Source organism: Rhamphochromis longiceps, linkage group LG4 (assembly GCF_057381845.1).
Source record: "Rhamphochromis longiceps isolate RC_006_pf linkage group LG4, R_longiceps_female_GT1.1, whole genome shotgun sequence".
NCBI lineage: Eukaryota > Metazoa > Chordata > Actinopteri > Cichliformes > Cichlidae > Rhamphochromis > Rhamphochromis longiceps.
In genome coordinates this window covers 10,198,378-10,223,394 of record NC_140560.1, presented here as the reverse complement: position 1 = coordinate 10,223,394, position 25,017 = coordinate 10,198,378, and the positions used below count along the sequence as shown (strand labels likewise).

The 25,017-nt window shown below is 41.0% G+C and overlaps 1 protein-coding gene and 1 pseudogene across 2 annotated transcripts; both read left to right on the top strand.

The window, feature by feature from the left end:
- Positions 1-8,392: 8,392 nt before the first annotated feature.
- On the top strand, positions 8,393-11,532 carry LOC146671034 (uncharacterized). Of its 2 annotated transcripts, none has more exons than XM_085405107.1 (3): positions 8,393-9,166; positions 10,208-10,359; positions 10,667-11,532. In XM_085405107.1, coding segments are annotated over exons 1-2 (744 nt in total). In that variant the 5' UTR covers positions 8,393-8,423; the 3' UTR covers positions 10,209-10,359; positions 10,667-11,532. The 2 variants fall into 2 exon arrangements, with proteins under 2 accessions (XP_085261233.1, XP_085261234.1); XM_085405108.1 differs by having other exon boundaries at positions 10,208-10,371.
- Positions 10,307-14,106, top strand: LOC146671033 (dynein axonemal heavy chain 6-like; annotated as a pseudogene).
- The last annotated feature ends 10,911 nt before the right edge of the window (positions 14,107-25,017 follow it).

Sequence of the window (25,017 nt, the reverse complement as noted above, 5' to 3'; positions counted from 1 at the left end):
CTGTAAGCCTCGTTATCTCCTCGGGTTTCAAAGCGAGGCATCCGCCGGCGCCGACAAAGAGCTCTCGCGTTGGTTGACAGCCGTGCCGACAGCTGCAGCCCCCTACCAGAAGCGTACAATATGAGGCACTTGTCAAAACTTAAGAGGGGAGTCATTCAAAGCATGATGGGCCAATCTGCCGTGGAGGTATTCAAACTCCGCGGTGCGATGCCAAATGGGGGAAGAGTCGGCAGAAAAGAAAAAGTGATGACTCACCAAACTTCCCAAAATCCCCCTCTCCCTCCCCCTTCCTGGTTTACTGGAAATGGAATGCTGCTTTTTTGTTTTTTTTTTCCCTCCAGTCTCAGACGTTCATCTTCTTGACAAGCTGCGGGGTCAGGGCCTGGGTTAATGTTTGTCTGTGGGACTGTTTCATCCCTCTCGGTAGGGGCAAATCCGGCAAACGTGTTTAATTATGTGAGGCAGACGTGAAAGTTTGTTAGCGGTGCGGGGGAGGGCTTGAGTAGCTGGAGTGCTCATTTGTGAAACAGATAAGTCTTTGTGCCTCATCATAACCGGGCCTTTTATACCAGTGATTTATGCTGGTGAGGGTTTGGATTTACCAACTGCCGCATTAATTCACTGTTAATCTAAACCGGATAAGTGGGATCAGCTGAAACGAGCTGCTTAGTTTTATGTTTCCTAAAGAGATTTCAATAGACCTGACTGTTTTAAACCACTTTGGCAACTTTATAAGCCTTTTTGTTTGACCTCTATAGCATTTGCAGACATTTCTGATGCCTCGAGGCACAAACACACTGTTTACAAAGCACTTAAACGGTTATTTGAGATTCCAAATATAGAACAGCATACTTTCGAGGCGTACTTTCGAGCTTTTTAGAGCTTTCAACCACATCTCACTGCTATCATCAGCAAATAATGCAAGTGCAGGTGGCATTATTTTCCCCAAGTTCAATTTATTTTCATTTAAAAAGAAACATTAAACCTAACAGTTATCTCAGGGCACTGTGATATTAGGAAAAGAACGGTTGAAGATGCCTTGGGAGCAAGCATTTGGTGACAGTAGGGATGAAGAACTCCATTTTCAAAGGAGAGCTCCTGCTGAAGCAGACTCAGGGACAGTTGGGGGAACGTGTAGATTTCCATCTACACGTTCCCCCAACTTGCCTATGACTCGATTGGTCAGTGGCGTGAAAACGTCCTTCCTGGTCTTCCTTCAGTAGTGACCTTTGACCTGAATTTCCTGGATGCTGCCAGCAGTGTTTTTTCCTGCTGTTTTTGCTAATGTTTTGTTTCCCACAGATGCTTCATGAAGTTATTGTGATCTCATCCACCACTCAGTCATCCTCTCTGTGGCAATTTTGTCTTCAGCGTGCATGGGGTTGTTCTTTCAGATGTGCAGTGGTTTCTTTGCTTCTTTTAATTTCATAATGGCATTTTTCCAGCAAGTTTAATTTCACATCACCTATTACACAGCAAAATCTCCAGTGTTAAATTAACACTAGAGAGTGTCTATATGGGTCCACACCTCTGAGTGTTAAATAAAACACTGTTGAGTGTTAAATTAACACTTTTGACAGTGTTATATGTTTAAAAGTAACCTAGTCAGTTTTGAAGATTAACAATGGCTAACACTGAGCAGTGCTGATTTTCTAACACTGGAAAATAACTCAAAATGTTAGAAATATTCCAGTGTTAGAAAATCAGCACTGCTCAGTGTTAGTCTTTGTTAATCTTAACTACATTTTTTGTACCTCGATTTAAACAGATGAATATTTGGACATTGCTTGAGCTCTACATCCATTCTGTTCCAAAGTTTCACTCCACACACAGACACACACAAACTTTTCCTGGTAGTTCTAACTATCTGCCTTTTAAAGTTATTACATCCCCTCAAATTGTAACCTCCTTCTTTATGTGTAAAGAGCTTTTGGATATTTTCTGGCAGTATACCCTTATTTGCCTTAAATAGGAGTTGAGCAGTCGAGAATTCAACTAAATCAATCAATTTTAATAGTTTTGACTGCAAAAACAAAATATTAGTGTGACTATAATATCCTACCTTATACATTATTCTTATAGCACATTTTTGTAGTATAGCCAGGTGATGCAGAGAACTTTTGTAATTATTGCCCCACACCTCTACACAATAAGTCAAGTATGGTAGGACTAGTACACAGTATAACAAAAACATTGCATGGCATTAAGAAGAACTTGGCTCTATTTATGATTGAGATACTTTTGGACACTTTATTTTGTATATGTCTGATGTGTGATTTCCAGCATAATTTGCTATCAATCATTACTCCCAAGAATTTTATTTCTGATACTACGTCTATGACTACACCATCTATTTTTATTACAGTGTCTTCATTTACATTGTAATTCCCAAAGAACATTACCTTGGTTTTGCTCAAATTTATAGATAATTTGTTAACATCCATCCATATTTTTAATTTCCTTAACTCATTGTTAATGTTAAGTACTAGGTCACTATGGTCGTCGTTAGAATAAAAAATATTGGTGTCGTCAGCAAATGTAACTAATTTTAATAACTTTGATACATTAAATATGTCGTTTATATAAAGGTTAAATAGAGTTGGTCCCAGAACTGATTCTTGTGGCACTCCACAGCTAATGCCCAAATACCCCGATTCAAACTCGCCCATCTTCACATACTGCTGTCATAGTGGGTCCATTCTTCATCAATCGTAACCTCAAGGCCACTGGATATTTGAAATTGCTACATGATGATGTGTTTCCCTCTGTATGCACTGAAGCTGGCACGTTCCCTAAGATTTTCCAGCAAGATGGTGTGCCAGGTCCGAGCATTCCTAGATGAACAGTTTCCTGGAAAGTGGATTGGTCGTCGTGGGCCAGTTGAATGGCCCCCAAGGTCTCCCGATCTGACCCCCTTAGACTTTTATCTTTGGAGTCATCTGAAGGCAATTGTCTATGGTGTGGAGATAAGAGATGTGCAGCACCTGAAACTACGGATACTGGATACCTGTGCTGGCATTTCTCCTGCGGTGTTGCTATCAGTGTGTGAAGAGTGGGAGAAGAGGGTTGCATTGACAACCCAAGACAATGGGTAGCACATTGAACACATTTTATAAGTGGTCAGAACCTTGTAAATAACTCATGAAAGAATAAAGTTACGTTGAAACCCTCTTCCTATTGGCCCACCCTGTATGTATGTGTGTGTATATGTGTATATATATATATATATATATATATATATATATATATATATATATATATATATATATATATATATATAACGATACACAAAATTCACGGTTTGGTTCGATACTTTGGTGTCACGGTTTGATATTTTTTCGATACAAAAAAATGCTCATGCTTTTTTAATTTGTCATTTATTAAAATTACAAATAAATATTTTAACTCAAAAGTGCAGTTTTTAAATTTAAACAACAAATGCTGAAACAACAAAGTAATAAAAAAAATAAATCTATCTGATCCAGAAATCACTCATCTTTATTACAGAGAAATGGCTCTTTCCAAAATAAAAGCTATACGCTTCTTCTGGGCTATATTCTCAGCAGCATATTAAACATATCAGGTCCCCATAAGGAGAATCATGTGCTAACGGCTGTCTAAATGACTCAGGTAAAGTTTGTAGAATGCGTGCTTGTTGTTTTGTCTGCTTCCACTTGTCTTTGCACTAGGATGATGTCGGCGTAACTTCTGTCTTGCTAGCTTGTGCTGCGCTCAGTGGATCTGCTCTCGACAGTGCAGCCTAGGCGGAGTAGTCGAACGCAGATCCACTGAGCTCTCAACACAGACAGCATCGTCAGAAGAAAAGTTGATAAAATAAATTAAATGTTTTGTATTGTTCGATACATGTGCATACCGAACCAAAAGCACTGTATCGAACGGTTCAATATCAATACGAGTATCGTTGCACCCCTAATATATATATATATATATATATATATATATATATATATATATATATATATATATATATATATATATATATATATATATATATACACATATATATATATATATATATACACATATATATATATATATATATATATATATATATATATATATATACACATATATATATATATATATATATATACACATATATATATATATATATATATATATATATATATGTGTATATATATATATATATATATATATATATATATATACACATATATATATATATATATATATATATATATATATATATATATATATACACATATATATATATATATATATACACATATATATATATATATATATATATATATATATATATATACACATATATATGTGTATATATATATATATGTGTATATATATGTGTGTATATATATATATATGTGTATATATATGTGTGTATATATATATATATGTGTATATATATGTGTATATATACACATATATATATATATATATATACACATATATATATATATATATATATATATATACATATATACATATATATATACATATATATATATATATATATATATATATGTATATATATATATATATATATATATATATATATACACATATATATATATATATGTGTATATATATATATACATATATACGTGTGTATATATATATATATATACGTGTGTATATATATATATATATATATATATATATATATATATATATATATATATATATATATATATATATATATATATATATATGTATATATATGTGTATATATGTGTTCTGTTCTCCACAGAACCAGCAAAGGTGTACTCTCAGTGGCAAGGGAACAATAAGAGAACAGCACCACCAAGGCTGGAGACGGAGCAATACTGGAAGAGCATATGGGAGAAGGATGCAACCCATAACGGCAATGCTCAGTGGCTAGTGGATCTGAGGGCAGACCACAGCGACCTCCCTGAACAGGGTCCAGTAACCATCACAGTGGCAGATATCCAAGAAAGGGTCTCCAGTATGAAGAGTTGGACAGCACCAGGGCCCGACATGGTTCACGCCTACTGGCTGAAGAAGCTGACTGCACTCCACGAGCGTCTGGCAGCACAAATGAACCAGCTGCTAGTTAACGAGAGACACCCGGAATGGCTAACTGAAGGCCGGACGGTCCTGATCCCCAAGGACCCCAAGAAGGGACCGGTCCCCTCCAACTACCGACCAATAACCTGCCTCAGTACTACATGGAAGCTCCTGTCAGGCATCATATCGGCTAAGATGAACAGGCACATGGGTCAATACATGAGCGGGACACAGAAAGGAATTGGCAAGAATACCAGAGGCGCAAAACACCAGCTACTGGTAGACAGAACAATCAGCCGAGACTGCAAGACCAGACTGACCAACCTGTGCACTGCCTGGATTGATTACAAGAAGGCCTATGACTCAATGCCCCACAGCTGGATACTGGAATGCCTAGAATTGTACAAGATCAATGGGACCCTAAGAGCCTTCATCAGGAACTCAATGGGGATGTGGCGTACAACACTAGAGGCCAACTCCAAGCCCATAGCACAAGTTACCATCAAGTGCGGGATCTACCAAGGAGATGCTCTGTCCCCACTGCTGTTCTGCATAGGCCTGAACCCCCTCAGTGAGACCATTAACAAGACTGGCTACGGATACCGACTACGGAACGGAGCAGTTGTCAGCCACCTCCTGTACATGGATGACATCAAGCTGTATGCCAAGAGTGAACGAGACATCGATTCACTGATCCACACTACCAGGCTATACAGCAATGACATTGGAATGTCGTTCGGACTGGAGAAGTGTAGTCGGATGGTAACAAAGAGAGGGAAGGTAGTCAGAACTGAGGGGATTGAACTACCAGAAGGCAACATTGCAGACATAGAGGACAGTTACAAGTACCTGGGGATCCCGCAGGCAAATGGGAACCATGAAGAGGCCGCTAGAAAGGCTGCAACCACCAAGTACCTGCAGAGGGTCAGGCAAGTCCTGAGGAGTCAGCTGAATGGTAAGAACAAGATCCGGGCCATCAACACATACGCCCTGCCCGTGATCAGGTACCCTGCTGGGGTAATAGGCTGGCCAAAGGAGGAGATAGAAGCCACTGACATAAAGACAAGAAAGCTCCTGACCATGCATGGAGGGTTTCACCCCAAGTCCAGCACCCTGAGGCTGTACGCTAAGCGGAAGGAAGGGGGCCGGGGACTGGTGAGTGTCAGCACCACAGTCCAGGATGAGACAAGGAACATCCAAGAATACATTGGGAAGATGGCCCCAACTGACCGAGTGCTCAGTGAATACCTCAGGCAGCAGAAACCCAAGAAAGAGGAGGGAGACGAGGAACCATCATGGAAGGACAGGCCCCTGCACGGTATGTACCACCGGCAGATAGAGGAGGTGGCTGATATCCAGAAATCCTACCAGTGGCTGGACAAAGCTGGACTGAAAGACAGCACAGAGGCACTAATCATGGCAGCACAAGAACAAGCTCTGAGTACAAGATCCATAGAGGCTGGGGTCTATCACACCAGGCAAGACCCCAGGTGCAGGCTGTGTAAAGATGCCCCAGAGACAATCCAGCACATAACAGCAGGGTGCAAGATGCTAGCAGGCAAGGCATACATGGAACGCCATAACCAAGTGGCCGGCATAGTGTACAGGAACATCTGTGCCAAGTATAACCTGGAAGTCCCGAGGTCAAAATGGGAGATGCCCCCAAGGGTGGTGGAGAATGACCGAGCTAAGATCCTGTGGGACTTCCAGATACAGACGGACAAAATGGTGGTGGCTAACCAACCGGACATAGTGGTGGTAGACAAACAGAAGAAGACGGCCGTAGTGATCGATGTAGCGGTTCCGAATGACAGCAATATCAGGAAGAAGGAACACGAGAAGCTGGAGAAATACCAAGGGCTCAGAGAAGAGCTCGAGAGGATGTGGAGGGTGAAGGTAACGGTGGTCCCCGTGGTAATCGGAGCACTAGGTGCGGTGACTCCCAAGCTAGGCGAGTGGCTCCAGCAGATCCCGGGAATAACATCGGAGATCTCTGTCCAGAAGAGCGCAGTCCTGGGAACAGCTAAGATACTGCGCAGGACCCTCAAGCTCCCAGGCCTCTGGTAGAGGACCCGAGCTTGAAGGATAAACCGCCCGCAGGGGCGTGCTGGGTGTATATATATATATATATATATATATATATATATATATATATATATATATATATATATATATGTATATATATATATATATATATATATATATATATATATATGTATATATATATATATATATATATATGTGTATATGTATATATATATATATATGTATATGTGTGTATATATATGTATGTATATATATATATGTATATATATGTATCGAATACCAGAGGTGCAAAACACCAGCTACTGGTAGACAGAACAATCAGCCGAGACTGCAAGACCAGACTGACCAACCTGTGCACTGCCTGGATTGATTACAAGAAGGCCTATGACTCAATGCCCCACAGCTGGATACTGGAATGCCTAGAATTGTACAAGATCAATGGGACCCTAAGAGCCTTCATCAGGAACTCAATGGGGATGTGGCGTACAACACTAGAGGCCAACTCCAAGCCCATAGCACAAGTTACCATCAAGTGCGGGATCTACCAAGGAGATGCTCTGTCCCCACTGCTGTTCTGCATAGGCCTGAACCCCCTCAGTGAGATCATTAACAAGACTGGCTACGGATACCGACTATAGAACGGAGCAGTTGTCAGCCACCTCCTGTACATGGATGACATCAAGCTGTATGCCAAGAGTGAACGAGACATCGATTCACTGATCCACACTACCAGGCTATACAGCAATGACATTGGAATGTCGTTCGGACTGGAGAAGTGTAGTCGGATGGTAACAAAGAGAGGGAAGGTAGTCAGAACTGAGGGGATTGAACTACCAGAAGGCAACATTGCAGACATAGAGGACAGTTACAAGTACCTGGGGATCCCGCAGGCAAATGGGAACCATGAAGAGGCCGCTAGAAAGGCTGCAACCACCAAGTACCTGCAGAGGGTCAGGCAAGTCCTGAGGAGTCAGCTGAATGGTAAGAACAAGATCCGGGCCATCAACACATACGCCCTGCCCGTGATCAGGTACCCTGCTGGGGTAATAGGCTGGCCAAAGGAGGAGATAGAAGCCACTGACATAAAGACAAGAAAGCTCCTGACCATGCATGGAGGGTTTCACCCCAAGTCCAGCACCCTGAGGCTGTACGCTAAGCGGAAGGAAGGGGGCCGGGGACTGGTGAGTGTCAGCACCACAGTCCAGGATGAGACAAGGAACATCCAAGAATACATTGGGAAGATGGCCCCAACTGACCGAGTGCTCAGTGAATACCTCAGGCAGCAGAAACCCAAGAAAGAGGAGGGAGACGAGGAACCATCATGGAAGGACAGGCCCCTGCACGGTATGTACCACCGGCAGATAGAGGAGGTGGCTGATATCCAGAAATCCTACCAGTGGCTGGACAAAGCTGGACTGAAAGACAGCACAGAGGCACTAATCATGGCAGCACAAGAACAAGCTCTGAGTACAAGATCCATAGAGGCTGGGGTCTATCACACCAGGCAAGACCCCAGGTGCAGGCTGTGTAAAGATGCCCCAGAGACAATCCAGCACATAACAGCAGGGTGCAAGATGCTAGCAGGCAAGGCATACATGGAACGCCATAACCAAGTGGCCGGCATAGTGTACAGGAACATCTGTGCCGAGTATAACCTAGAAGTCCCGAGGTCAAAATGGGAGATGCCCCCAAGGGTGGTGGAGAATGACCGAGCTAAGATCCTGTGGGACTTCCAGATACAGACGGACAAAATGGTGGTGGCTAACCAACCGGACATAGTGGTGGTAGACAAACAGAAGAAGACGGCCGTAGTGATCGATGTAGCGGTTCCGAATGACAGCAATATCAGGAAGAAGGAACACGAGAAGCTGGAGAAATACCAAGGGCTCAGAGAAGAGCTCGAGAGGATGTGGAGGGTGAAGGTAACGGTGGTCCCCGTGGTAATCGGAGCACTAGGTGCGGTGACTCCCAAGCTAGGCGAGTGGCTCCAGCAGATCCCGGGAATAACATCGGAGATCTCTGTCCAGAAGAGCGCAGTCCTGGGAACAGCTAAGATACTGCGCAGGACCCTCAAGCTCCCAGGCCTCTGGTAGAGGACCCGAGCTTGAAGGATAAACCGCCCGCAGGGGCGTGCTGGGTGTTTTGGGTTTTTTTTGTAGGTAGGTAGGTAGGTAGGTAGGTAGGTGTGTGTGTGTGTGTGTGTGTGTGTGTGTGTGTGTGTGTATATATGAATTATGGAATGCCGTTTAAGAAAATATTATTTATATTACAAAATTTCATCAGATGAACTATGTCAGTACTTTGTAGAGCTTTGTTTTTTGTGACAACTATTTTGCAATAGCTGTTAAAACTACAAATGGTACAAATAATTTGGATTCTGCATCGCGTCAATTTGAAGATCATATATTCATTCAGCAAAATTTCTATTGCTTATGAATAATGTTCAACAAAATGTTTCTGGGAGGAGATTATGCAAAATTCTTGAGGGAATTTATCAATCACTGATGGAGATGTCAACTGAGAGAACACTTCAAGCAGAAGCTGAAGCACATGGTATGGGTCATTATACCATTTTACATCTCAAAGAGGAAGGCCAAGATAAGAGATAAAAACACATTTCATTTTCACTAAGTATATTAAGAAGATATATGTGCAAGTTTCATTTTATATATGCAAGTTTCATGCTATATCTGCAAACATTGCCACTTTTTGTTTCCCGCCCACCACCGTGATGCCTTTAAAAGCTTCACACTGTCGTATTAATTGACCGAGAGGTTCAATATAGGGCAAAAAGGAAGGAAGGGAGAGATCGGGCAGCCCTGCCTTGTTCCCCTCTCCAGGATGAAAGAATCCGAAAGATCCCCATTTATCTTTATGCAGGCGCTTGTCTTGTTGTACAGAGTCTTTATTAAAATTATAAAATTGGGCTTGAAACCAAATTTTTCCAGTGCTTTGTAAAGAAATCACCATCTAACTGAGTCGAAAGCCTTCTCAGCATCTAAGCCCACAACCATAGCCTTGATTTTGTCCCTAGCTGTTTGTTCTAGTGCATGTAGTGATCTTCTTATATTCTCAAAAGTTTGTCTTTGCTGAATAAAACCAGTTTGGTCTTTGCTTACCTTTAATGTAGACAGTGCCAAAGAGACTTGTAAAACCAAAGAAACCAAGTCTCCAAAGCCTGAAAGCCTGTGAGCAGTCATTCAAACCAAAGGTCTGAAGCAACGGCACCATGATGCTATCCACCTACCTCCTCTGCCATCCACCAAAAATGTCGACCAACAGGTATGAGATGAGGTATGATTTTAGAAAAGCTTGCCATTACAAAATTGTGTTATTTAAAGTAACTAGTGTGTCATACTTTGAAAAAAAGAGGCTGCTAGAAAGAATTTGAGGAATTTGTAACCAGATCTTTGAAATTTTGTGATCATGGTAGCATATTTTACAATAAAAAACAATATAGTGCTGTAGTCAATCAGTAAACAATATATATAGTCTACAGTGATAAGGTAGTTCCAAGTATGTCTAAAGCAAATTTCTGTCATAATTGCCACTATAACAGGAACACGTACCTTCTCCCTTCCTTTCTCAGCCCTTAAAGGATGTGATGTCAACCCCTCCTCTCCCCAGATGGCTGTTTCCCATACAGCGGGACCCTACCTTCAAATGTCAACTTCACGAGTACATCAGTACTGACCTCGACAGTCAAGCTGTGATTTTGCAGTGTGATGATGATGATGATGCAGTATTTCTAACTGTGAAGCAGTGGGAAAATATCCAGTGCAAGCTGCTATGCATCCCCTTCTTTGCACGCTACAGACTATGGAAACCCTTCGATGTCTGGCACAAAAATGTTTGTGCCAAAAAGATAACTTTGGCCATGGAGTCACTATAAAAAAAATTGTGTTTTGTATTTCTATTTTCAGATGCATTGAAAAATTGTCAGATTTTTGGATATGATTGAACTATTCTGGTTATGTTGAATTTTAATTTGAAATTAACATGGGATTTTATTTGTATATTTGTATGTTTTTATATGTGTCTGGAAGGCATATATAAATAGGCAATAAATATGAAAACGCACCCTCTTTGAAAGTCAACCTAAAAAATGACGTCTACCTGCAAAGTATCAAGCAAAGCATCCGGGTGGTTTTACTGCATTGTTTTCCTTAGATGCCTGACAGCTTTGAATTGCCCTGATGTATTTTTCTCCTTCAAAAACCATTCCAGATTGTATTTGCTGCTGCGAACGTGTACTCACACATGTTTGAGCACTTTCTGAGAATCTATAAGGAGAATGAACGTTTGGATTTGGATGCAGTGCTTATTAACTTATTACTTATTCCATTGAAATTTACATTTTTTGTCATTATTGTTTTGTTTTTTGTTGTTTTTTTCCTACATTTTACTGTGGATTGTTTTTGGAAATTTGGAAAGTTTTTGACCATAAAATGTGATTTAAGGTCATCAGTCACACGCTCACCCAACTCGCTAAGAGGAAAGCTGAGGCCATAATCACTGACGTTCGTGAGGCCAAAGTTGAAGGACAGATCAGTCCCTCTACTACAGCTCAGCTGGTTGACTTTCTCACATTTCTGGATGAGATTGAGGAGACGGTGAGATGTTCCTGTTTAACAATTAAATGTGATAAACCAACAAAACACAGCAGCTTGTTTTCTTTTTCCTCAGCTTTCTTTTTCTGATTTACTCAACTCCATATTTCCATTTCTCGTTTTGCTAACAAAGAGCTGAAATCAGTATGCAAAATGTACGATCTGATCAACGTGCACTCAGTCCCCACACCACCAGAAATTCTTGCCATGCTTAAACTCTGTGATGACTTGTTAGATGATATCATGTGAAAGGAAGCGGAAGAATGGGATGCTACTATGAAAAGGTTTTGCAGCTACCTGAAGAAGGATATAAAGGAACTCAAACAGGAGAACATGGAAATCCGGTTTAAATTGCAGGTATGAGAAGATGATTGTTTTATTTTTAATTTTGTTGTTCTATTTCTATTTAGTAATTTTAACTAAAGCATAATTAAACTATATTTGGTATAATTAAAAGCTCGTGCATTTTAATGTGCAGGATCCACAAATTTTAGACATCAGTGCTGATTCATCACAAGTGCATCTGCTGTTGGGGGAGATCCAGATTTCCATAGAAAAGCCACAGGCCAAAGCTTCCTCCTGCACATCCTACCAGAAGAAATTCAAAGTACTCTAATTCTTTCAATGTAAACATATTTCATAGAAACTAGATCAAGCCATAAAAGTTTCGATGTGTGCTAAAAAAGTGATACAAAAGAGAACTGCAATTCGATTTGCATGCCATTTGGTGAAATAAATATTTGATCTCCTACACTCAGCCAAACTACTGGTTTCTATTGATTGACTGTGTGTACTAAGATTGCAATCAATCACAGATACTCCTAATCTCAACTCGTAATGTGCATAAAGCCCACCTGTCCACAGAATCAATGTCTTCCATTCAAACCTCTCCACCACCACTGCAGCTATCAAGGGAGATCAGGGAAAAGACTGTAGACCTGCACAAGACTGGAAGAAGCTTGGTGAGAAGATGGAAGAAATATCAAATGACCATGTGTGGAGCTCCATGAGAGCTCTTGGAGTGATGATAATCATGAGAAAGCTATTATCCCAAAACTACATGGGAGGAGTTTACTAATGATCTGAAGGCAGATGGGACTACCGTCACCAAGAACAGCACTGGTAACACACTACACCATAACATATTGAAATCTTGCACGTCCCCCTGATCAAGAAGGTCTTAAGCATGTCTCTGAACATCTAAATAATTCAGATAAGACCTGGAAGAAATTGTTGTGGTCAGATAAAAGCAACATCAAGCACGGGCATTAACTCAACCTGCCATGTTTGGAGGAAGTGAAATTCTGAGTATGACGCAAAGAACACCAACCCCAGGTAGAAACATTAAGCTTTGGGCTGTTTTTCTGTAAAGACAGGATGACATCACTGCATTGAGATGCCAAGGACAGGGGCATTTACACAAAATCTCTGGAATCTCTTTCCCTCAGCCATAACACTGAACAACACTGTGGATGGATCATCCACCATGACAATGACCCAAAACATACCGCCAAGGCAACAATGGAGTGGCTAAATAGGAAGCACATTAAGGCTACTGAGTGGCCTATCCAGCCTCCAGACCTTAATCCCAATAGAAACTCTATGGAAGGACCTGAAACTTTTAGTTCTCATACAACAGTCAAGAAACCTCTAAATCTCTAGAGGATTAGAGAGTTTCTGTAAGGAGAAGTGAGCCAAAATCTCTCCTGTGTGCAAACCTGTTGACCAATTACAAGAAAAAAAATTTCATGGATATTTGGATGATATTCTGTCTCTCTCCATTAAAATGAAACTACCATGAAAACAAGAGACTGTTCATCTCTTTGTAAGTGAGCCAATTTACAAATTCAAAAGGGAATTAAATTATTATTTCCTCCACTGTATAGCAAGTATATCCATACTATAAACTAAATGAAAATGTACTTTTCATTTTACCCATCGCTAGAGCACACTTCAACAACTGGACATGGAGCAGTTTAGTGCACAAGTCAACAAATGCAGCAAGTATTTCAACCAGCTTGAGAAGGGCCTGCCACGTAACAATATAGTTCCCTGTCTGAAGAACAAGGTGAACGTGATGATGCACAGAGTGGGTAGAAAAAAGTGTTATGAAATATCTGATATTTTTTGTGGCATACAGTAGATAATGTTGTCAGCAGTCTCTTTTTAAAATGATACCATATTACAATATGGGCTGAAAGTAATTCATTATTTTTGTGACTGCTCAAGTGTTATTTATGTGTTCTTTCTTTAGCTGCCTGTGATCGCTGATCTTCATTACCCATGTCTGAAACCAAAACATTGGAAGACCTTGGAGTCTTTGGTGGGGACTTCCCTCAATGTGGATAAACTTACCATAGCTGGTTTAGAGGAACTCAGTTTTTCATACGGCAAAGAGGATAAGGGTACTACTGACTGAGCACACAACAGATCCTAACACCTAATAAAAGTTACAGATTGATTAGAGGTCCAAAATCATATTTATCGGCTCATCATTAAATTGCAACTAGAGTTATTAAAATGCAAACTCCTTAGGAAAAAAACAAAAACAAAAAAAAAACATCTAACACAATAAATAACTTTTAGGTTTCAGGACAAGCTTCAGAAGAGGCTTCAGTGGAGACCACATCTCAAAGGTATGTGGATTACATATAAATATTTATACAGATATTATATCTCAGTAAAAGTACTACAATAAAAATGACACTTACATATCTCTCTATTTAATATTATATCCCTCATTTTATACCCAAATATGAGTCAAAGTCACTCCAATGTTACTTGATTTCAGAGAAATCAAAGATAATCTATTCGTGTAAAAGGAAAGACACAGTTAGCTACATGTGCTTAAGCATCAGTGTGACATCAGATCAGATTTGTTGGGTGTAGGTGTTGGGCGTGGCTCGACACGCCAGGGTGCGAGGGCCCTCTCAACGCTGCTTGCAGCTTTAATTGTGTTTGTAACTCAGCTGTAATGCTGTAACTTCTAATATCTTGCCCATATGTTTCCAAACATATGGGCGAAGATCCAGCTGAATTTTCACCTCTTTAACACCTCTTACACCTTTGCACTTAAATCTTTGCAAAGACAGATTTTATGACCAACCACTGAGACTTCAGTACTAAACAAACAGGTAGTACATGACAGTGTTACCAAGAAAGCACTTTTTCCTTCGTCTGTAATCGAATATTGAATTTTAATTTGATTTGCTGTACATCAGGTGCCGGCACCAAGTGCTGAAAATTACGCTGTTTTCAATTTAACATTTTCATCTGGGTAATTTATGTGGATGCTTGTGGCGTGCATGTCTGTGCATGTGTGCAGCCTAATTTGTTGCCTTGCTTGTATGACTGAATCCGCTCTGATGTGGAGGAGGAAGGACAAAGCTTGGGGGATAAGCTTCCCTTCTTCTCTGCTCCCCCCCTCCCCCAGTTCTCCGTTTCTCTCAGCAGTGATGAGGTTTACAGTGGAGTTACAGTCAGCCCGTACGCAGCAGTGTTGATTGTGGTGGACAGGTCCAGTAAACATTGCCTGCGTGATGCTGAGTCAAGTAAATTGTCACTGTGGGTGAGGAGCCAGGGCTTCACTCAAGCCGCACTTGTTGACAACCTCTATCTCTTTGCCCTCGAAGGCCGGCTGTGTAATTTAGGCTGGCAGGGCATCAATTAAGTTGGGCTGGCTGCAGAACACAGAGTGAGGGACAGAAGGGTGAGGATCGTTTGGGCGTGTTTGCTGGGAGTGTGTGCAGCAGAAGAATAGGGAAGTTGTGCAAGGTCGAAGGTGTGGTTGACATTTTTGGCGTGCATTCACAACCCATTAGGATCTGGTCTCACACCCAGCAAACGGTCAAGAATCGTGGTTTTTGAGATCAGTGCTAATAAAGTTGATAGGTTCTTATTTATTGTGGTCAATACTAAAACGGTGCTAACATGCAATTTAAAACATTTGTTGCTCCTGCTGTCTGTACTGCAAGTGGAGTGCACAACTTGATCTGCAACTAAGCAGTCTGCAAATTGAAGGATCACCACTTGATTTGAGCATTAAATTCAGTCAATTGTGCTGTCACTAAAATTGCATTCATTCTGTTTTATTTTTTTCAGGAAATGATGGAGAGGAGAAACAACTTTTGGTGCGTGTGAGGGTGTGTGAGCGTTTTTCTGTTTTCATTTTATTTAAGGAAATTTAAAAATGTAAGCCAGACCTTAAATCCTGATCTTGCAAAGCACTCGATCCAAACACAAATAAACCTTGGTAATAACTTCTCTAATTCTCTGGATTATTGACACTGATTGTCAGCTTTACTGGCATAACAGGACTTGCAGCAGGCGCAGTCTTGTTAACCACACACCCTTCCAATGTCAGTCCAGACAGCCTCCACCTGCATGACCGCTCCACCGAGTCCACACGCAGCATCCCTGTAGGACACACTATTTTGCTAAAGGGTGTGTGAAAAGGGTGTTTGTAAAAAGCAAACAGGGTGTAGGAAAGGCTTGGCTGGTGTCAAAGAGGTGAAGAGTACTGCACGTTCTGCTATTGTTACAGTTCATCGTGGGTACACGAGGTGTGTTGGCAGGTTTGTGATCATGTGATGGGAGGAGCAGGCTTAAGAAGTGTTCCTCTAACCTGTTATTAGTCCAGGACGGTTATTATTGCACTTACGACCGCAAAATAACACCGTATTCAAACTCCTTTTAGCCACACTCCAAGATGGAATAATAGCTGTTTTTATATAGAACACATCTGATGACAGCAATGTGATGTTGGTCCTTGTAAGCAGTGAAATAGACGTGCAAATTTGCTGGCCTAAAAATTTGTGTATAAGAACAGCTGATGTTTAAAAGTGAGCAAAGCAGCTGTCGTCTGTAATTGAAACAGTAACGCAACACGGACTTTGACAAATACAACAACAGGGACTCATCACAGCTACAAGTGTATATTTCCAACACAGCTCAAAACCAAACTCAGACTATACGGTCATTTATTTTTATTCATGCTAGTACTATGAATGAATGAAATTCCCAGGAAATGGTGTATTGCCATTTGTGTTCCCCAGAGGATGAACCCTAATGACTTTGGCACCATCCTAGCTTTAACACTTCTGCCTAGACAGATAGATTTTTTTTTTTTTTTTTTTTTTTTATTGCCTTTCTAACCTTCCATTTTATACATTTTGGCTATTCTAAAGTATCAAAACACTTGCAGGACTTCTGACTGACAAGTCATAAGTTTTACAGTCAGATCCCGCTTTTATACTGTCTACGTTCACACTGCAGGTCTTAATGCTCAATTCCGATTTTTTGATCAAATCCGAATTTTTTGTCTGCTCGTTCACACTACAAATAAAATGCGACAGCAAACGAGCTCTAGTGTGAACGCTCAAAGCGGCCCGCATGTGCAAAAGAAGATGTCACACAACGCGCTCTGTTTAGACACAGAGCAAACAATATTGTTTGACTGATGGCCCTTAATATAAAGACTTCGGACTTCACGTTTCCCAATTTTTGCTTTAAGTTATTTTGTTATTTACATAATAATGTAGATAACCTAATAATTATCCTTATTGCTGTTTTAGAGAGGAGCGGTGCTTCAAAGGATAGTTGCAGATTTCTGTCAGAATCTGCAGATTATGCAGTACAAATAAAATGTTCACATTTCTCCAACGTTGTCTTCCCAGCAGTTTCACCGGGTGGCCAGGAAGCGTTCGCGATGTCTTATCGGGCGCTTCTCCGGTGCTGATAATTGGCGTCTGTCTTGTGTCAGTGACGTAAAAGACGGATTTAATGCGACTTGACCGTTCACACAGCAGTCGCTTTCTGAAACATCGGATATGTATCGGATTCAGGACCACATACGAAAGTGACCCAGATCGGATTTGAAAATATCGGATTTGTGCCGTTCACACTGTCATACCATGATCGGATATGGGTCGCATAGGGTCAAAAAAATCGGATTTGATGCGCTTTTGCCTGCAGTGTGAACGTAGCCTAAGGTTCTAACCAGTGGCGTAGCGGGGGGTGGCTTACTGGGCTTAAGCCCGGGTTGTTTTTCAGAAGCCCAGGGTCTTTTGGAGTGTAATTTTTTCATAGTTAGACGCCTGGCTGACAACTGTATAAAACAAAAACTACACACAATATTCGAAGCACATAGTGCACACTGTGGGAATTTACCACTGTGCGTAAATCCCCCCTTATATTGGTATGATCCGAGCTCAGGCACTAAGCGGGGCGGGGCAGCTGCTGCCTGCGAGTGCGCAGCCAGGCAGACAGAGGAGAACGGAAGTTCGACCAGGTACCAAAGCAAATCATTCGTACTGTACAAATAATGTAAATATGATGATGCATCGCGAAAGATTGATATCAAACTGATCACTTGACCCATATTACCTTACTTGCTCTTCCAGTGAATCAACAAATGGTGAAATGAAAAGCCGAACAACAACAATGCTGTTTCTTTGTTGTTAGGGCTAAGCCCCGGGTGTTTCAAATGTCTGGCTCCGCCTCTGGTTCTAACTAGCAAATATTAGCATGCTAATGCTACAATTTATAGATAGCAAACCCACTGCATGTTGATTCACAACAGTGTTAGCATTTTGGCCAATGCAATGTTGGTTTTCTGGTGCAAGAACAGATCATATGCAGAAGAGCTGAAGCCTTGGTTAGCGAGCTGTATTCATAAATATATTTATGTGTCTTCAGAGACTCAGACGACTGCAAATTAGTGCTATGTAAGCAAAAACTACATTTTCAAACCAAATCTAGACAACCACATCTTATTTACTATACACCAGCCCATATTATCTATTATTTATTAAATCATTTCATTAAAAAACACAAAATGCAACAAATAGTGTGATACAAATAATGTAGCAAGGTAAGGCTTAATAGACAGCAGCTAGCTACAGCTGCTGGTGTTTATCACTCAGGCTGTCATCCTTTAGTAAAAACCAAACAAGTGCTTAAAAAATCCCCTTATATTTTTATTGTAGGGGAAATTATCTACAGAGGCTAAATCAACTTTTGGTTTTTAAAACATACAAGTTACAAAGTTGAAGTTGGGTATTTTAATGTGGTGGTTTATGGGGACTTTAAAGGAGAAGGAGGAAGAGGAGGGAAGGATATTTGGCACCTTTGCAATGGCTTCATTTTTCAGGTTGCCACTAGGGTAAAGATCACACCTGCTAAAGCCACAGAACATTTTCATCGTAATAGTGAGAATATCAACATCTGTCTATGTCTGCGAGCTCACAGAGCTGGAGGTCCACAACTGCACCCAGTATGTTTTAGTGTGTGCTAATACTAGTGCTAGACACAGATTTTAAGAACCCACTAACCCACTATCCGTTTCTGCTGGTTTCAATGGAGTGCAAGTTGCTGTCTCATCCTTCAAGTGCATTGTGAACTTGCAAACAATGGAACCAGGTCTCACGTTGCCCAGGAGGAGCTGCGCACCTGATCCCCTCCAGGGGATTGGCCCTAATCACAGGGACACATGGAGGGACTCTCCCTGTGAGGAGGCACTTGTTGCCAGTCCACTATGACTCACTCACGCTGGCCATGTGCTGCCTGTTCGTGTGTGCGTGTGTATGTGTGTGTGAGGGAGAGGGTGAGGCTTGGAAACAGAAAGCGAGACTGAGAGAGGGACTTTTTAGAAACACAAGAAGGGAGCAAATCAAAAATTAATAGCACAGGCAGAGCAAAAGCAAGCAGAGCACACCTGTTTTACAGATACAGTGCAGGACTGTGAAGGGTCTCTGCTACCACACCACGGCTGATGCCTCCTCCTCGGAGCTTGACATTTACAGTGGGGCAAACTTGAAAAGAACAGAGTGGGGTTGCAGTCCCTGCAGTTGTAATGAGTCACGTTAACATTCAAGTGTGGAGGTCATTTTAGAGGCTGTTGCATAACATGAGTGAAAATTAGCTGCTTTTAAGCGGCACCAGCATAACAATCACTCAATCACCTGAGAGCTGAGCTGACAAGCTGTGTATTTTGGAGAAATGTGTTATTTCAAGAGTGGCTTATCAAAGCAGACACATTTTAATGGTTCAACAGCCAGAGTTTATTCCCATGCAAGTGTTTTGAAATTTACACTCCCTACCGTGCTCCTGAGGCGAGTCTATTATTGAGTGGCTGCCTTTACCAAAGACATAAATCTGTGGTTAAAGACCGAGGGAGGAGACAGCTGATAAAGCAGGGAGGGATATAAATCTCTATTTTTTTCCTTCTCTCTCTCTCTCCTCCAGTTTTACATGTCCTGGCAGCACGTACCTATATGGGTGACCTCATGTCTAGAGAGGGGCTTTTCTAATCAAACTCTGCACACCCTCTGTTATATCCGAGGCCTGTCCATCTGTGTTCCGCGGTTTTGTTGTTTTCCTCTCCATGTAGCACCTGGAAAAGCTGCAGGGGAAATCAAGTGCTGCCAACACATTCCAACACATTCCTGCTCTAAATGCCTGGGCACAGCCGCAAATTGCTGGCATTCTACGATTTAAAGGTGCAGCAGTTTTCTTTGTCTCGCCACACAACATACAACGTGTTCTCATGTAGGCATGGGTGTTCACAATTTATCAGTAACTTAATGGCTAATGTATGACATGGAAGTGTATCCCAAATGTTAGGCCCTTATAATCGCCTTCACTTTATGATTTACAACACACGTGACACTTCCAGTTGTAATTTTACATTTTTTTCCTTATGTACAAGGTCTTGAATAATCAGACCCTATATTATCTTAGATGCGGCATATCACATCAATAAAGAGGAAAACTAGAATGGGAGATAAAGCCTTCTGCTTTCAGGCCACAATTCTGTACAACCAGCTTCCAGTTTGAATTTGGGAGACAGACATCCTCTCTGCTTTTAAGTTTAGGCTTAAAACTTATCTTTTGGATAAAGCTTGTAGTTGGGGCGTGATCATGAACCCTCACTTGGTTGCAATGCAATAGACCGAGGCTGCTGGGGGGTTTCCCATGTTGCACAGAGTTTTTCTTCTTCACTCACCTTTTTCACTCTCTGTGTTTATACACCACTCTGCAATTAATCATTAGTTATCAATACTCTCTGGCTTTCTTCAACAGTGTGTCTTTTGTCCTGCCTCCCTTCAGTTACCCCAGACTAGTCACAGCAGATGGCTGACCCCTTCCTGAGCCTGGTTCTGTCGGAGGTTTCTTCCTGTTAAAAGGGAGTTTTTCCTTCCCATTGTTGCCAAGCGCTTATTCATCTGATTTTGGGGGTTTTCTCCCTAATGTTTTCTCCTAATATATAAGGATTTCTCCTTACATTTTAAGCACCTTGACACAAGTAAAATTGAATGTAAGTGAATTAAATGAAATGCAGCTTTTCCACAAATATTTGAATTACAATCTCAGTATAGTACACCCTTTTGTTTATTTTACATGATGAGTTTTTCAATCTCAGCTGTCAAAAAACTGTCAAAAATTGTTTTGGCTTGGATATTCCTTAGCATTTCTGAACATAACAAAACCATCAGAAAGATGTCCATTATTTCAGCTGGACATGGGGTTTACCGTCAATGAGTCATCGGCACTAAGCCTGTAAGGACTACTCTGGGGGATTAATTAAAGAACTGTTGCTGGGGTTGTTGTTGTTGTTGTTGTTGTTTTTTTGGGGGGGGGGGGGTACAGAAGGTTGATAGAAAGGTATTTGTACTCCTTATGGATGTGCATATACGCTGAGGGGCCACTTTGTTCAACTATTCATTAGCATAAATGTGTAATCATCCAATCACTTTCCAGCAACGCAACGTGGCATCCTCTAAACAATCTGCTGAAGTTCAAAGTGAGCATCTGAATGGGAAAGAAATGTCATTTAAGTGACTTTGAATATGGCGCGGCTGTTGTTCTCTAGGTGGTTTGATCTGAGTATTTCAAAATAACTGCTGATCTGCTGGGATTTTCCCACACAACCATCTCCAGGGTTTATAGAGAATGGCCTGAAAAAGAGAAAATATCCTCTGAGCAACTGGTCTCTGGGTGAAAATGTGTTATTGGTGCCAGAGATCAGAGGAGAGTGGCCAGATAGGAAGGCAACAGTAACTTAAACAACCCTCATTAAAACCAGTCCATGCAGAAGCATCTCTAAAACCACAATACATCAAGCCTTGAAACACATGGGCTACAGCAGCAGAAGACCACATCTGATGCCACTCTTGTCAGCTAAGAAAAAGGAAACTGAGACTATGATTTGCACAGTTGCAGTAAAATTGAACAATGGAAGGTTGCAAAAATGTTGTCTGGTCTGATGAATCTCAATTATCTCAAACTGGTTTGAGATAATTGATAATTAAACTCGATCCAGTAGAGCGACTTTGAGATTTGATGAAACAGGAGATTCACATCATGGATATGCAGCCAAAACTCAGCACCGGCTATGTTATGCCACGTGTTAATATGGACCAAAATCTCTGAGGAATAGTTGTATTATGAGACAAAACAGTATTTCTTCACATGACAAAAATATATTTTTACTACTATAGCGATTTCTGTTCTAAGACTTAACTGTAACAACTTATTATTTGCAGGTGATAAACTATTTGACCATATTTTTTGTTATGACAGAGATGTGCCATATATTTCATTATGATGTATATTTTTGTTCCTGTTTTTTTAATTGTTGATTGTCGATTGGCTGATTAGACTCCTCAGCGGGTTGTTTACTACTAGCAGGGTCCTGGTGTTGATTTGTTGGGGGTCACACCCACAAATGTCTCAGACATGCATCTGTTTCTGCTGCTATGCAACAATAAATTTCCTATACACAATGTAATTATGTTCTGCTGCTGATTTGGTGATAAATGTGCTATTGTAAAGAACTGCTGTACAGAGTAGGTTTAGGGGCTCTAGAAATGCGTATTTTGTTAACCTGAATATTAATATATTTTTTTCTCACATTTGCATTTTAACGATTTAATATCAAGATAAACTTTTCCACACACATTGTCCACTCTGTGTTTTGAGCACTGGCGCTTGATTTGCAGTGCTAAATTAAGTTGGACATGTTGTCAGTTGAATTTGGAAAATAACCTTCTCGTGCAAACTCTCCCCACACACACACACACACACACACACACGTATACATCATTCTGAACGAAACAGGCAAAAGATCAAACCATCAAACAATAAGCAATAACTGACAGCGGAAATATGAAACAACTGTTGTTTCGATCTGCAATTCATAAGAAATTGAGATAACTGTCTTAGCAACGTCGTAAATTGTTTAATCATTGCACTTTAAGACTTTTTTTCTTTTTCTTTTTTTTAAAAGAGGAACTATCCTCATTTTTTTTTCCAAACAACAAAACCACAAACTTCAAAAAAAGAAATAATTACTCAATCTTAGCTGCTGGTCCTCCCACCTCCACCCTCCCAGTTCCCCCCAGAGGGAAGCAAGTGCGTCAATGGAGGGTTGGAAAAGAAGAGAAGTAAAGCCTTTTGACTTTCAGGAAGGAAACACATCTGGGGAATAAGGAAAGAGAGAACGGGTGAAAAGAGGAATTAGCATGGAGGAAGAGCAGCTGGCCAAAAATAGTCAGCCTCTGTTTGAGCCTTGCTTTGCCAGAGCCCCTACCACACCTCCTGCCACTTAAGCGTTAGTCAGCCCTTGAACGAGCCTTCGGTGGGTGACTAACTTCTCCACTGAACCCCCCTCAAGTCATGGACTGCACTTCCTCCCAGGTGTCTTAATCCAGCCCAGGGTTGCTCAACTTGAGACCCCCGGTCCTGTCTTTTTTGTCCTATCTTCATCTTCCTTTGAAGTAAAAACACAAGTGCTCTTATAGGACTCAACTGAAGGGTGTGTGGGACTGGAGATACAGATCACTGTGGGCGGCCGGGGAATAAGGTAAACAGTGATGTAAACCAGTGACATGATGCTTTACAAAATACATAAACAAAACAAAACCATGAAAAACTGAGATAACAGGAGTTAATATGATTGAGATTTAAGTTATTTTAAGAGAAGCCAGGGGAAGGGAATGAGTAAACATGTGCATTCCTATGGGCAGAAACCCATCTTTAAAAACAGGAACTCTGGTCAAGCAAATATGGTAAAGCCAGATGTAAGGCGGTGTTGTGACCAGACTGGTTTTGGATGGGAAGGACCGGATGTTTGACAGACATTTCATCTCGTCGCAGGTGTTCAAGTAGCACGGTGGACTTATTACACAGTAACTCACTAGGTTTGCCAAAGCAAACAGGAAGCAGTGGCAGAGTTTCACTGTGATTGGTCACTTAAGTTTGATTTGTGACGATGACTAAGAATGCAGGAAGGAGACGGAAAGGGACTGGGTGAATTTCAGAGTACCAAGGAGAGGGTGTACGTGAGTGACAGCATGGTAATGATACCAGAAGGAGACTTCACCTGCTTATGAACGACTAGAAACAACCATGACATTCCCACTCTTTAGCAAAACAAAAACAGAGGAATACCTGTACACGCTCCCAAAGGCTGGATCAAAAGTCAACAGGCTATATATAAAGAATTGAGCTACCATTATCCTGCTATTTTAAAATATGTGTGTTCATTACTTAGAAAGCATGTCTTATTGGATACATTTTGTATTAGAGCAGTCATGCAGCGTGGATTGTAGGCTGTGGCGTTGCCAGTTGGGCAACAAGCTGTTCTCTATGGCTATTTGTCAACTAGAGCCATCCAGTGGTGCTTTGAGGTAATCTGAATAGTACAAAAAAAAAAAAATCAGCGGGGCTTTCAGCAGAGACGCTGGACAGCCACTGCTGGAATTTTTTTAATGAAATGCAGCAGCTAACAATGAATAAATAAGCTGTTGCTAGTAAAATATGCCAACATATTGCTAATTAGTGCACCAGATAACTTCCCATTACAGGTAAACTTGTTTACAAGTGGATACAAGTACTACAGTTTCAGCATTACATCCTAAGACAAAGTCAACAACACTTGGCCTTGTCTGACCCTGTAAAAGTTGACTTTAGACATCTGAAATTAACCAGGAGCTTCTTTGTACAATAATAGTAGTAGTACATTTATGTGGTTGCCAATGTGGATGGACCCACATGTTTGATTTGGCACATAGGATGCCCCCTCCCCCTCCCGTTTATCTGGGCTCAGGCCCAGCACTAGGAGTATATTAGCTTTTCTTGAATTGGGATCTTTCATATGTAAGACCAATGTGTTAACAACAATAGAAGTAGTAGGAGATGTAGTGCTTTTGCATCAGTCTCAGTCCTTGGATGGAGTACTGCCACCCATCCGCACTTCTCAACATACTCTTTGCCTTGGCTTTTAGAAGCTCCTTGCCAACAGCAGTAGCCATAACTGGGATGCACTGGT

Bases quoted from the DNA above. Each gene is read 5' to 3' on its own strand.
- LOC146671034 (XM_085405107.1), top strand. From the start codon at position 8,424: ATGTACCACCGGCAGATAGAGGAGGTGGCTGATATCCAGAAATCCTAC.